This window comes from Glycine max, chromosome 10 (assembly GCF_000004515.6).
Source record: "Glycine max cultivar Williams 82 chromosome 10, Glycine_max_v4.0, whole genome shotgun sequence".
NCBI lineage: Eukaryota > Viridiplantae > Streptophyta > Magnoliopsida > Fabales > Fabaceae > Glycine > Glycine max.
In genome coordinates this window covers 40,108,851-40,123,521 of record NC_038246.2, presented here as the reverse complement: position 1 = coordinate 40,123,521, position 14,671 = coordinate 40,108,851, and the positions used below count along the sequence as shown (strand labels likewise).

General features: G+C 31.2%; 1 protein-coding gene across 1 annotated transcript; it reads right to left on the bottom strand.

Annotated features, from left to right (window-relative positions):
• Positions 1–9,609: 9,609 nt before the first annotated feature.
• LOC100797027 (transcription factor MYB4) lies at positions 9,610–11,142 on the bottom strand. The gene is made up of 3 exons (XM_003535330.5): positions 10,798–11,142; positions 10,579–10,708; positions 9,610–10,259 (listed from the first exon to the last, which is right to left on the bottom strand). The coding sequence occupies exons 1-3, from the start codon at positions 10,928–10,930 to the stop codon at positions 9,890–9,892; spliced, it is 633 nt and encodes a 210-aa protein (XP_003535378.1). The 5' UTR covers positions 10,931–11,142; the 3' UTR covers positions 9,610–9,889.
• Positions 11,143–14,671: the final 3,529 nt, after the last annotated feature.

The window sequence follows — 14,671 nt, the reverse complement described above, 5'->3', positions numbered from 1 at the left end:
TTGTAGATATGAAGTGTTTTTTTTTTATATTTATGCAATGAGTTTTGTAGCATTGAGTTAACACTTTTTTCGCATGTACAACAGGTTTATTTAAAAGAACGTTGTCCTTTATCGCCTGTAGCATTGTTATGGTCTAGCAATTATCATCCTCGGGCAAAGTAGTGGTCAACTCCATATATTAGTAGAATGCAACATTACAAGAGCTTCGTGATGTTCAACAGAGACTATCTTGACATAAATGATGATTGAACATGTAATTTATAATGAATGATCGTTTTGAATTGGATTTTCACATTACATTTATGTGTCTTTGTATATTTGTTACGTCCACAACAAAATTATTACTAACAACATATGGAGTTGTCTGAGTTGACAACACATTGTGAAAAAAGCATGTATGATAAATTGTTGTATGAGTTAACATAAAACGCGTGACAGGACCTTGCACAACATGACTACACATGCAAATCTGATGCAAGATAAAGCGTGCCACATCACTAGTGTAGTTGACAACACATACAGAAAGCATGTGCACGTGTATTTTTAATTTTTAAAAAATGCAGCACTGATATTAAAACTCATCTATATATCTGACACCGCCTAACACTGTAAAAAACCACAAGTTTCAGTCGTAACCCAACTCTTACAAAAAACTATGACATTCTTGGGAGAGACAAGAGCAGTCAGACAATTGTAAACTCCACATTAGGTTTTATTTTTCCAAATGGATCCATTGTTCACAACGACAGTGATGTTTGTTTTCAAGCTTCCACTCCAGTTCCCATTCGAGTATCTAACGGTTGTGATTTTCAAACGTTAAAAACCAGAATACACAATACCCTTAAGTTAACCGACAAGCAATTTTTGGATGAAATTTACTACCGACAGTCTTTCACATATGCAAGTAATCAATTTTTGTTTGAATGTATGCAACTGAAAAATGATGTTGATGTTAACACAATGTTAATGTGTAATCATCAATTTTCATTTGTTGGTTCGATTGAGTTATTATGTACCATTGCTAAAACACTAGATGATATTTTAAACTTATTTCAAGCCACTATGACTCCTACTTATGATGTCCTGCTATATTACAATGGGAGGTGGAACATGTCATGCCAAAATGAGTTTGTTGGTGACTCGTTCCCAAGAAAAAATCCTAAAAAGTTTGACATTCCTTTTGGATGTACCATGGATAAACTGAAGGATTTGATCAAGCAAGTTGCACCTCATGGGATTCCCCCTTATGGTATTCATGAAACACAAATGGTAAGGCGATTTTTTTTTCGGAAACCAAGTCACCACGAGTATTCAGAAAAAAGTTATCAAATTCGAAATAATTGAACTCAAAACCAACGATGACGTGATGAAGGTGTTAATTGAGTTTAACTACTGGAAAAGGATTGGACCAATAGAAATTTTAGCTGTTTTCAGTAAACCTGTAATGCAAATGGAAGACGAGTTGTCCTTTTCACAAAATTAGCATGAGTTAGTTGTAGTATTTGCTGCAAATTTAATTTCGTTCGACTATGTTGAAGTTAATGTACTGTTTGAATTCATGTATCGCATAATCGTTCTTTTTTTGTTTTTCTGGAAATGGAAGACGACTTGTCGTTCTCTGTTAAATTTTATTTTTAATACTTTTACTTTTTTGTCGGTGTTGCAAATTTATTTTAAATATATAAAAAAACAACTACAACAAACGAAAAATAACAATTAATTATAAAGATTGCAATTAGACAAATTATTTAAACTCGAGTAGTTCATTTTTTTTAAAGAAACTACTATAAAATTAAAATTTAATTAAAATGTATTTTGTCATAAATTAAAAATAATTTAATGATTTAAAATATTTAACAAAGTATATTTAATTATGATGCAAAATATGGAAATCAAGAAAATAAATAAATTATATGAGTCAATTATTAATTTAATATAATGTATAATGCTTCAACTATTGAATGCATTCAAAATGACTCTTCTACTTTCATACATTTTTCTTCTATATAATATAATATTAACCCTTTCATTTTGTTTAACCATGCTATAGGGTCATTCACTTAACATTTTAAAAATAAATTTATACATACATATGATTTTGGGGGAAAAATGTTTTCAGTATATTTTTTTTATTCCTATATTATTCTATCAATGAATTTGATTTTTAAACTTTAAAATATGTGATTTAGTCTTTCATTTCTAATATTTCATCATATTTTAAAAAATTTAAAGAATAAATTCATCAATGTAAAAGTAGAGCCGTAAGTAGAAATAGAGACTAAAACACAGTTTTTCTATGGTTGGAAATAAATTAAATTCAATTTGAAAACATATTTGAAAATAAGTTATCTAGATTTTTTCTAATATAGAATAATTTTTTTTTACATAATTAAAATTATATAAAACATATTTTTTTAGAATTTATAATAATTTTATACTATAATATTTTCCATATTTATTATTTTTGTTCATTAAACTTTGTAAAGATTGAACAAGGTCTTTGAACAACAAAAAAAGAAATAAATAAAACTAACATTATTAATGAAATGGGCTCAAGTACAATAAAAGTATATACATCGAATTTCAATATAAAATGTGTAAATAAACTACAACTGATCTGTGCACCGCCTGTGTCGAGACCTAACATATTTGCAGCCATATGGTCCGAATAGTGCATCCACCTGTCGTATATATCATCAAACGAAACCCATGAATCGACGGGCGGAACAGGAATGGTCTGGGTGTATCTAAACTGCCACATGACCCTCTCTGGTTGGTAATACACAACAACAGGCCCCCAGGGCAGCAGACCAGAATAACATGAAATCATATGGAAGTCCCGGACCGATCGGTGCTCCCCATATGGGATCCAACAGACATCCGGAATCTGAAGTCGGTCCAAGCGCTCCCTGTACGTCGGTGTACGTATGCTCTTCACGGTCTTCTTCGTAGCAATCCACCTACAGGCACGCGGTGAATCCTCGTTGTAGTCCGGATCAGCAGTGGACTCCATGACTGAGGGAAAGTGCTCGTATATCCAGCACTACAGAGGTAACATGAAAATCATAAAAATTAATAATAAAAGTCTAAACAAATTTCAAGTTAAACATTGTTGAACCTCAATGAATTAAAAACATGTTTGTTACCTGCAACGGCGTGATGTAACCACCAAGTTGTTGGCTGGTGCTGATAGAAGCATCATTCAAGTGGTCGTACATATGCACCAGCTACTCCCCAAGCGTACCTCCCAGTCTGACTGAGGTCACGAAGGGCCCTAAAAAACACAATATGAACATGGGTTGCACTCTTGTTAGCAAAAAGAGTGCAACCCAGAAGATGAAGAAGAAACGCGCGAGCCGCAACTGTCCAATGTCCTGCCTGACATCGACGCTGATAGATATCATGTACCCATTGCAGGCGTACGTACGGTCCACGATATTGTCCTGTCTCAGCCCTGGTAGCCTCTGCAGTGACCATCAATAACTCCACCAGCATCTGTATCCCATCATCCACATGCATGAGTTGAAAGGCATGCAAGTCGCCAACCACAGGCAGATGCAGAAGAAATGCGACGTCGTCCAACGTGATCGTCACCTCTCCCACAGGAGATGGAAACTAGAAGTCTCTCGGTGCCACCGCTCGACAAACGACGACAAACGTCCCCGATTACCAGTGTCTATCGAACACACGATCAAAGGACTTAGTCCTGTCCCAGTAACTAGCCTCTCAATGGCAGGGACATGCCTGCCTAAACTATGCACCTTCCTCCGGTGAGAGGATAACTTCAACTCAGGACGCTCCTGAACTGAAGTATAAAGGAACACACAATTCTTTAACATCATCTTTTAAAGGAAAACAAATTTCAATGATAAAGTATAATTAACAACTAACTAAAATTCAATATTATAAATACCTCTCCCATCCATACGCTGCCTGCAACGTGATCCGCATACTCGGTCAACATGGATGGGTCGCCCGGACCACCCGGAAATCCCTCAGGCTCATCCTCAGCAGCTTGTGCGATGGTGTCTGCATCATCCTCTGCAGCAGTGTTTGCACCAGTGTCCTAAATGTCAGCTTCTACCATCAGCTCATCCGCATCTAGGCCAACCTTAGTTGAGGCTAAGTCAGGACCAGGTACGTCAACCTCAACCACAGGTACGTCAGTCTCAGTCACAGGTATGTCAACCTCATCCGCAAAAGTCATAGGTACTCGTTGCCTATGTGCGGATGCGGTAGGTCTTCGACGCTGGGGAGCATCGTCAGAATTATCATGATCACCTTTCCCCAGACCTCTACAACTAACCGTACCTAAAGCACGGCCTAAGCCTCTAGTCCAAACCATGATTTGCAGATCCTAAATGACGATGCAAATCTACTAAGAGGCATCCACAAAGTGAAAATCATTGGCTTATATGAATCACTGGCTTATATCAATCGAATTGAATCATAATGTTAAATGAAAGGGAAAGTGCAAGTGCATGAGCTAGTCCTGGTGCATTACCAGCAACTACTATTGTCCACTCTTGTTCACTCTTGCTTTAAATGATTAATTTTGTTCCATTGAAGCTCAATATTCATTTCAAATCATGATTACATGCTCTTTAAATGAATTATTGCATAAACTTTTGACCATAAAACATAACCAACTATGAGCATGAAAGCACACATCCAATTACATGTTATCTACTCATGCATTATATAGTACAAACCAAAAAAGCCTACTATTTTCAACAATGTTTTAGGTGTGATTGGTTTGAGGGTGAAACCAACCGAAATGTATCAACTGTATGATTTTCTTGAGGTAATAATCAGTGATTATTTTGGCTCCATAAACTACTCATTTTCATTGTGTTCCTATTGGTATTGAAGCTATTAGTTTCAGGCTATGATAAATTGTAGTAACTGAATGCGATTGTTAGGGAAGCAAACCCTTTTAGGTACAATGAACATCAAAGACAGAACACACTAACAAAACCATCATAAAATAGAAATATGGGAAAAACACATCAAAGGATAAAAAACACTAACTACAACTCCATAAAATAGAAATAGTAGAACAACACAAATTTAACATTTTCAGTACTTCTTGCTTATGTCCACAAAAATATCTTAATAAATATTCATTATCTCAAATAAGTTGAGAGAAACTTCATCAAATAATGAACACATGATTTCAAACTTTTTTCATCACTCAATCATACTCTACTTCAGCCTAAAAGCCTCACAACTAACCCTAAATCTTAATAAAAATAATTTTCATTATTTATAACCTATTTGGCATTTTTTAAAATTAAAATTCCTTCTTACAAATCAAATTGATTCGTACACTAACGTCTCTACTTATGGATCAACATACTACCCTAGCGGATCAACCTAACTCCGGCAACAATGAACTAAAAGACATGGTTATGGCGCTTACCTCGATGGTGGACGGTGATGAAGCTCCCTCGACGGTGGATGATGGCGTTGCTCTTCACGGAAACCTCCTCAATGCACCTCACGACAACCTCTTCACAACAAGCTCCTCTTCATGGCAACAATGGTGGCTGGAGAAGAAGAAGAACCTCTTCCCGGCAACCTCCTCTTAACGACAACAATGGTGACAAATGGAAACGCCGGTGAGGTGAGCAAGAAGAAGACGAAAATGGCTGAGGTGGGGAAGAAGAAGAACAAATCGAGCTGAGGAAGAAGAAGCCGGAACGCGGGCGGGAGAGAGAGAGTCTCGCATTTTTTTTAAAAAAAATAAGCCAGGGGTATTTCGGGCTTTTCACTTCAAGTGCTGGGTGCACCAACAAAAATGTTGGGTACACCTAGCAACACTCGACACAAAATCACTTTAAATGGGCCAATTATATGAGGATTGGACGGATTTAGTCTTGGCAATGATTAAACATATTGAACATTGGGATTTTCTTCGTGTACCCCGTAGGAATTTCTTCTACACCCAATAATGTTTTTAAATTTCCAACATTACCTTTGTTAACTTCTTCTTCTTCGTTGGTTGTATTTTATCTTCATATTTGTTTTCTTTTCGGCTGAGGTCTTGCTTGTTGTTGTGTTTGGTTTGATCGAGGTCGCGGATGTTATTCATAGTTTGTGGTTATCACTGTGATGAGTGTCGTGGTACAACGACGGAAGAGGTAAGTTTTTTTTTTAGTGTATGCGAGTTAGATCTGTTTGGTAATAAACATATGAATTGACAATCTGTATGAATCTTACGGATTATCAATCAATGTGTATAACTTATACAAATTATAATCAATCCATATAACCTTTTTTTAAATTTTTTTTTAAAAAAAAAATTTAATGTTTTTTTATAAATTTAGTTATATTTTTTTATAATATGTTTAATTACTCATTTGTTTCTTATAGTTTCATAATTTGTACATTTTAGTTCTTATAGTTTGAAAGTGGTTTTTTAATCCCTATAATTTACATTTTAATTATTTTTTAATTCATTTTAGTTTAAAAGTAGTCTTTTTAGTTCTTATAATTTGCATTTTAATTATTTTTTAGTTCTTATAGTTTGAAAGTGGTCTTTTTAATCTTATATTATTAAATGCAGTAAAAAAAATTATGTGATAGTATATGCTATAAAACATATTTATTGATATATCGAGGGAGAGCGACAACAAAAGTAGCAAAGGAGGAAGGGGATGGTAGTTTTTAATTTTAAGTGAAGGGCAAATTCGATAATTCACCTTAATTGTTGGGTGTAAAGGAAGTTTTCATGGTGCACGAAGAAAATCCCTTGAACATTGTATATGTATTGAGCAACGCCTCTGAATTGGAAGATTATGGGTTGAGTTCCATCATGAACGTCTTTATATATACTAGCGGAAACATAAGTATTGTTATATTGTGTATTTGCATTTCTTTTGTATTATCATATTTATTGTACTAAAATTTATATATTGAAATAATATTTTTTATTATATGTAAATTGATGTGTATATTAGTTTTAGTTTAATATGTTTTGTAATGTATATATAATATCTTTTATTTTGATATTTAATTATCTTTGTACTAAGGATTTTTTTTATATATTTCAAAGTAGGATATGTGGTGAAGAGAAAAATAAAAGAAATGAATAAATATATAAAGTAAATAAAAAATGTGTATAAAATAAAGATTATCTAAATATTTTTATAATTGTAATTGCAAAACAAAAAAAAAAATCATTCAAATCATGTTTCCTTTGACAGTATTTTTGAGTTTATTATCATTTTCTAAACATTTATATCCGAAATTAACAAATTATAGAAATATATCATGGTATTTATTTTTTTGTTAGATGTTAAAGTCATTATAGAAATACATTAACTTAAAGATAAAAAAAACTTATGTTTTTTTACATATAACGGAACATTCATGTTTTATTGACTTAAACACATTCAAACAATTAATCAATAATAAATTATTTTTTTTATAAAAAAGAAAGAAAAAAAAGAAAATCAAGAAGAAGACTTTGAATCCTTTAGATGTAAGACAATAACATAATGTTACATGAATTATAATCACATCTTTTCTATGTTGTGTGTTACCTTCAATTCCATCCTTCCAAATGTTATCAAAATGAATATGTAAACATTATGTAATCCAAATTTACACAAGAAACAACTATACATGAAAGAAAAAGTTAAAGAAGGAGAAGAGAAAAATAAGAAGATGAAAAAAAAAATGTTACAGAAAAACACAAAATTACACAAAGTATGATTCATTACTTCATTATACCTTCTTACCGCAATTACCAATCCTTCATTTTGTTTGAAAGACATATATAGCTCAGAACTAACAACCCTTTCATCAAAATTAAATAATAAATAATAATAATAATAAAGCAAAATGATACGTCAACAACAAAAGGGAGTGGAAAGCAGCACGAACGAAATACAACAACACCAGCACAGGAAAAATTATATATAGATTAGGAACCTGAAATGTTATCGTAAGAACAGGAAACCTCCAAAGTGTTTGTTCTGCGGCGCATCATCGTTGACGAAACAAAAACCCGAAGGCTCTGCGGTTCCCGAGACACACCCAAACGACATCTGTTGGGTGGTCTTCTCCCAATCCTTTCAGGTTGAACCACTGCTGAAAGTTATAACCTCTGTGCAACTTTAACATCCATTGCTCAAACCACACAATTTTTTCCTCAATTGAATCCAAAAAGAACAAATCACTAAATTGAAGTAACAAACAGTAAAGAGGAAGTGAAGAAGAAGAAGAAGGTGTAGAGAAAAAATAAAAAAGGATGGAAGCAGAATCTAATAGTAATTGGAATGGAGGGTGAGAGAGCCTAATTGATATTAATGTTAATATATGAATGAATAATAAAATGGCGTCAGAGTAGAAAAATGAGTGTGATTGTTGGGTGGCTATTTGGTTTTTGTTTTTAATTAAAGGATAAAATTGTATAGAAAATGTGGAGAAAAAAATAGTGATACATTCCCTCTATTTATTGATATAGATAAAGTCATGTTAACTTATAATTAATTATTTTCAATTATCAATTATTATTTTTAAAATTAATAATTATTGGATTAAAATTAAAATATATTATTTTAACTTTATTGTATTATCAATATAAAAAAATTAATTGACAAATCATTATCATTGTATTTTTTTTATATTACCAACCAATCAAAAATCATCTTTAAAATAAAATTTAATGCAATTATTATAAAATTTAACTATTTTCTTATACATAACAATATGTAATAGAATGATACTAGCAATATATTATGTTTGGTTATGAAGAAAGAAAGTCAGAAAATGAAAGGGAATAAAAGTTTGATTGAGGTAAAATATAATAGGGTAGAAGATAAATATTTAAATAAAAGTTGTTTAGACAAGAAAAGGAAAAAAAATATTTATTATAGATAAATTTATTGGTGTACCCTTACATTATTAACATGTTTTTTTTTCTTCAATTTTTTAATCGTGAGGTTCCAAGACTCCTCCAGCTTTAGCAGTTTGTAATACCTCCTTTAGATGTTCTTGACGTTTAGCCACAGTAATCTAATTTCTTGTTTTGATTCTATATTTTTTCTTATTGTACAAAAAAAAAAAACTCAACATAACTAACATGAATTTAGAAGAACATTATCTCACCAAGGCATTGAAGAGAAACAAAATGGAGGTCTACCACGAGAGGTAACTTTGGTAAATATTTGAGCAATTACTATTTCTTTTATTTTTTCCACTCATTTTTTAAGATGAAATGTTGGCACCTGATCAACTTTTTTTTCTTCAAAATTATCCATCATTTTTTTCACTAAATCAAACAACTCAAATCTACTAACTTCTCGTTTCTTCCCTCCTATTCCTCTTTTCTCCTTCCTATTTTACAGCAACAAAACAAATTGTTAATGTCACATAGTCTCACTTTTTTTTTCTTTTCAAAATTATGCAACCTTTTTTCACTCAACCAAACAACTTAAACACAGTCAAATTTATTAACATATCTTCCCTTTCCTCCTATTTCTCTCATTTTCATCCTATTTCACTGGCCAGTCCAATTTTAGCTATATTTTAATTTGTGCAATACACAAAATAATTATGTACAAAATCATCATTTTACATAAGCGCCATGCATGCCATAAATAAAATTTAATTCACGTCTTTATAAAAGAAATACCGAATACGTACACTATACAAACTCGAGAACTTAGGAATCAGGATACAAGATGAAACAAAATGTCACTATTCCTCCTAACTATACATAACCTTCTTCAGCCTTTGTTACATTTCTTCCTTGCCAAAATCAAAGTGAAACTAAGTAATAAAATTTTGCACACAAACACAGCTGAAGCGATTATCAATAAAAACCCTATAGAAAGCGCCACAGTACTCAGATCCATACATATTTATTATGCAACATGTCTTACATTTTCATACCCTTGTGATGACTGTTCATATACACATTAGACCGAAATTCCAGTTCTTTATCGATCTGACGACTGTGAGAACTATTGCCAATTATTTGTCCTAGAATATCAGAAGAGGCAACACCATAAAATCCTAGACCTACAATAGGTGGATTTCTACTAGAAGAAGCACCCGAAGCTTCCACCGCTACTCGTGGAACACTTATTAAAGTCCTTGCACTAGAAGCTGTTTGTGCCTCTTGCAAGGGATTAGAGTAGGTATTTATCACTTTACTTCTCTCAAGCCTCTTCTTCAAATGGGTGTGCCAAAAATTCTTTATTTCGTTGTCGGTTCGTCCTGGTAATCTTGTCGCAATAGTAGCCCATCTGAGCATCAAGCCCGGGTTCACTAAAATTAGTTTCATTGTTTAATTTCAGCAAATGCAACCACATCACATATTAAACTAGGTACGTAATTACGTATGGTACACCTGATATGATATCTTGAAAATTGTATGACTTGTTATATGTATGGCATCTTTAAGAGTAATACTATTACTCAAAAAATTTGCAAAAATAAGAAGAAAAAAAAAGATAAAAACAAAAGAGAGATGAATATATAAGATAAAATGAATAATGATATAAAAAAGTTTTGTAGAAAATTTGATTAGGAATAAAGTTTATCTTATAGTTTATTTACCCCCACCTATTTCCAAGAATTCCATGTAATTTGAGGATGATCTCTTCTTCTTCCTTGCTGAATTTCCCTCGTTTAATATCTGGACTCAAATAATTTATCCAACGAAGTCTACAACTCTTACCACACCTTAACAGACCTAAACAATCATAATTCGAATAAGTCATCTATTAAAAAGAAAGTAAAAAACATGCAACAACAAAAAGCATTTGTTTAAGTAGCACGCACCAGCTTGTTTTGGAAGGGCACGCCAGATTCCATGGCCATATCGTTGAATGTGAGAAATCAATATCTGATCTTCTTCTCGTGTCCAAGATCCCTTCTTCAAGCCCATCTTCTCACAACATGGAGTTCTCACCATCGTCACTGCTCTGCAAAGCTCAATTCTATTTCTCTGCACAAACCAATTGGTAGCTCTAGCTCTTAATTTCAGGATATGTAGCCATTGGGTTCTAATTAATATCCTCTATGCCAGTAGTGAAAATATAATGTAGATGCGGTCCAAATAAGCTGTGTGGTTTTCAAAAAGGTACTTGATACTATTCCTTTAATTGGTTTTCTTATTCCTGTTTTTCTCTCTTCAAAGCACGCACGCGCATTTGAATTTTAAGATAGGGTGATCTGATCACAATTTCACAACAGAGATGGGCCACCAAAAGAAATTAACTTGTAGACATAATTTTATATGCAACAAAAGCGACTTTATATATCAACATAACTCACCTTCTAGGTTGCTTCGACTCTTCAATACTTTGGCTTCTGTATAGCCTAAATAAATCATTCTTTTGGTCCATTAGTCAAAAGTAGTACACGGGGCAAAATGGATTCGTGCATGTCTTACTACTGTTATGTCATCTCCTTCCGTTATACTCATTGCCGTGAAGTGCTAGAATAGTAGAATGTTCAGTCTTTTATATGGTTCTAGGTTAAACCATATACTCTATTAATGAATTCAGAATTTAGCATGTAAATTTTTTTGGCATTATATTTTCATTTCTCAATCTCTCTCTCTCTCTCTCTCTCTCTCTATATATATATATATATATATATATATATATATATATATATATATATATATATATATATATATTATATTCGCTTGCTTCCATTTTCGTGATGTATATTTGATTTAGAAAGAACATGAAAGGCTACATATATACAAATTAATTAGTTTTTTTTGTCAAAAAAAAAAAAACTAAAATGATAACTTCATGCCAAGAAATAAAAGTCATACGTACATCTTAAATTGGTAAATTCTTGATAAAATTAATCTATAAAGCTTTGTTTTATATGTTTTATGCTTACCTTTTTGTTTATATAATTGATCACATGAAAATTTAAATAAGACACAACTTGTTCTATTTTTTTTAAGAATTGCTTGGCAGAACCAAAACTCCAAAAGTGAGTGCACGAGTTGATATGAGAACTGTATAGAGCAAATATACTCCTTCATTCCAAATCCCTTAACCTTTTTTTTCAGTTTAATTTTGTATTTATCGAACAAAATGTTCACACATGTTTCATAAATAATTGGTAAAATTGTGTGTGTGTTCGCAATAAGTAACACTTAAAGAAGTAAAAGTCCAAAGTAGCATACTTTTTTGGTCGCAATGTAGCTGAAAAAATACATCCGGGGTATTCATCTACCGCAAAGATCTTCAAACGAGACAAAAATTCCATAGAATTATAGGGAAAGAAATTGTGTACGAAAAAACGGGCCCAAACAAAACCATTTGTCTGAAAGGCGAAGTATAGTAAAGAAGCTCGTGCATGATGTCATGTATACACTACAGTATATTATTTTTCCAAAACATGTGTTTGAATATTAGCGTGAGAAATAACCATATTTTAGAAACATGTAACAGTGATTTATAAAAAAAGAAGAAAGAAAAAGAAACATGTAACAGTGATTCGATTCACCCAAAAAATAAAATTTAACAGTGTGCGGGCATGTCAAACTAATGAAAAAATGTGACTAACAAAGGTCCACATAATCATTACTCTCACCGATCAAGATCTAATTATATAATTTTTTAAGAAAAATAAATTAATTGATTTATTTAATACTATTAAATTATTTATTTTTTCAAAATTATCCTTAACATTACATAATCATAATCTTATTATTTTAATGTTTCTCATTGGTAATACTATTTATAACTTTAATTTTATTAGTTATGGATGTGGAGAGGTAAAATAATCACTATACTAATTTTTACGTTTTAAAAAAGAATTAATCTCCCAATGCATGTTGGCTGAGAATCCTCTTGTATGCACGAAACCAAAATGAAAATAAAATAAAATAAGAGCACTGCAAGATTTCCTACTAATATCTCTCCGTGACTCCATATATATATTTTCGGTCTTGGCCCAATTGCTACTCAAACCATCGTAACCAAGGTTGACTATGCTGCGCAAAGGGATCCTCTCCTTTTACTTTGGTGATTATGCTTTCAAAAAGTCTAATTATTTCATGAACTAAAGATTCAAAATATGCACATCCCAATTCCCAACTTCCACCTACATTGAATTTGACCATGATTGAAAAATACAAAAGCAATCACATTAATCAGGAGGAAGAAAAAAACCTGATTGAAAGTATGATATTAGGACGATTGTAACATGAGGGGAAACTTCATAGAAGTTACCAAATTTGGGGAAAGACCGAAAGTAAAAGAAAATGTATGTAATTTTCAGTAATTTTGACAAAAAAAAAACAACATTGATATATAGTATGAAAGAGGAAGACTTTAGGTTGATATGTAATATAGACCAAGATCATTCGGTATGGATCGGATCAGAGCCCACGGCACATCCTATTCTGCCCCCCGTGAAATTCATCATCATAAGTCACAAACATTAAAAAGTAAATTAATAGTACAATTATATTGTGATTTATTGGATTTGAAAACAAGATAAATAACCTCATTGAGTGAAAATATACTTGTCAAATTGAATTAAGTTCTTGAGGGGCATGAATTAACTAGCACAAAACTATTTTAACTTAATCAATATTTTTTTAAATTTAAGTTTTGAGTATACAATGTTAAATACTTAAAAAGGAAAATGATATTGTTATTACCTAACTTGATTTAGTATTGTTCACTTAAAGAAAAAACTTGATTTAGTATTGTATTATTAATTACCTAGATTTGACGGTTTTGCAGATGTTAAGCTTGCTAGTATCAAATTTGATACATGGAAAGTCTGTTTGATTTGTTAAAATTATGATATTAGATATAATAAATATTTTTATTTTATATTTGATTTAAAAAAAGAAAATAGAAGATAAAAAAATCAAGTAGATGAGGATATGATAAAATCTCTAATTTTAGTTACTCAGAAAATCATTGGATAATTTTTTGTCCTAGGTACAAAATATTAAAAAGAATACTAAAAAAACACATGTATCTCTATTTTTATTTCTTTAATAACCAAAAAAATAGTAACTAAAGTAATCATTTTAAAAGGAAAATATTGGATTTTTTATATATTATAACCTCTCTCTTTTTATTTCAATAAACATATTAAACTTAATATAAGTTGTATTAAGATAATTAATATTAAGTATTTTAATAAATTTTATGTTATTTTACTTATGTTATTCATTATTTGTCAAAAACAAAATAAATGATAAAGAATTATTTTTTTCATTTGTATTTTTGTTTTGTGTTATTCTTCTTTTCCTGTTTAGTATTATATTTTTAACAAATTATTTTTAACTGATCCACACATAACTTTATGTTATAGAGAAATAGCATAAAGAAAATCGCTGGTGAAGAATTTTACTTACATCTCTTAAAAAGTTCCACTAAGAAGACATTTTAGCTTTTAACTCAAGGTTACAATTCAAAAGATAAAATATAACATACTAATATATTTTCAAAGTTCGGCCTATCTCTACTAACCACTTGGGATTTATTTGTAAATTCATTTTTTTATTATGTCATAGAATTTTCGATATATATTCTTCCTAGTTTTTTTTTTTCATTTTCTTTATTATCTTACTATTCGAGACTTATTTCTGAGTTTTAGGCTATGTGGGATAAAATATTTTAATTAGTTTCTACATTTTTTTTACTAACTAAAAAAATTTATTTGA

Bases quoted from the DNA above. Each gene is read 5' to 3' on its own strand.
- LOC100797027 (XM_003535330.5), bottom strand. From the start codon at position 10,930: ATGGTGAGAACTCCATGTTGTGAGAAGATGGGCTTGAAGAAGGGATCT. The intron at 10,709-10,797 runs GTGCGTGCTACT...ATGATTGTTTAG, and splicing joins TGCCCTTCCAAAACAAGCTG to GTCTGTTAAGGTGTGGTAAG. The intron at 10,260-10,578 runs GTGGGGGTAAAT...CTTGATGCTCAG, and splicing joins CATGGAATTCTTGGAAATAG to ATGGGCTACTATTGCGACAA.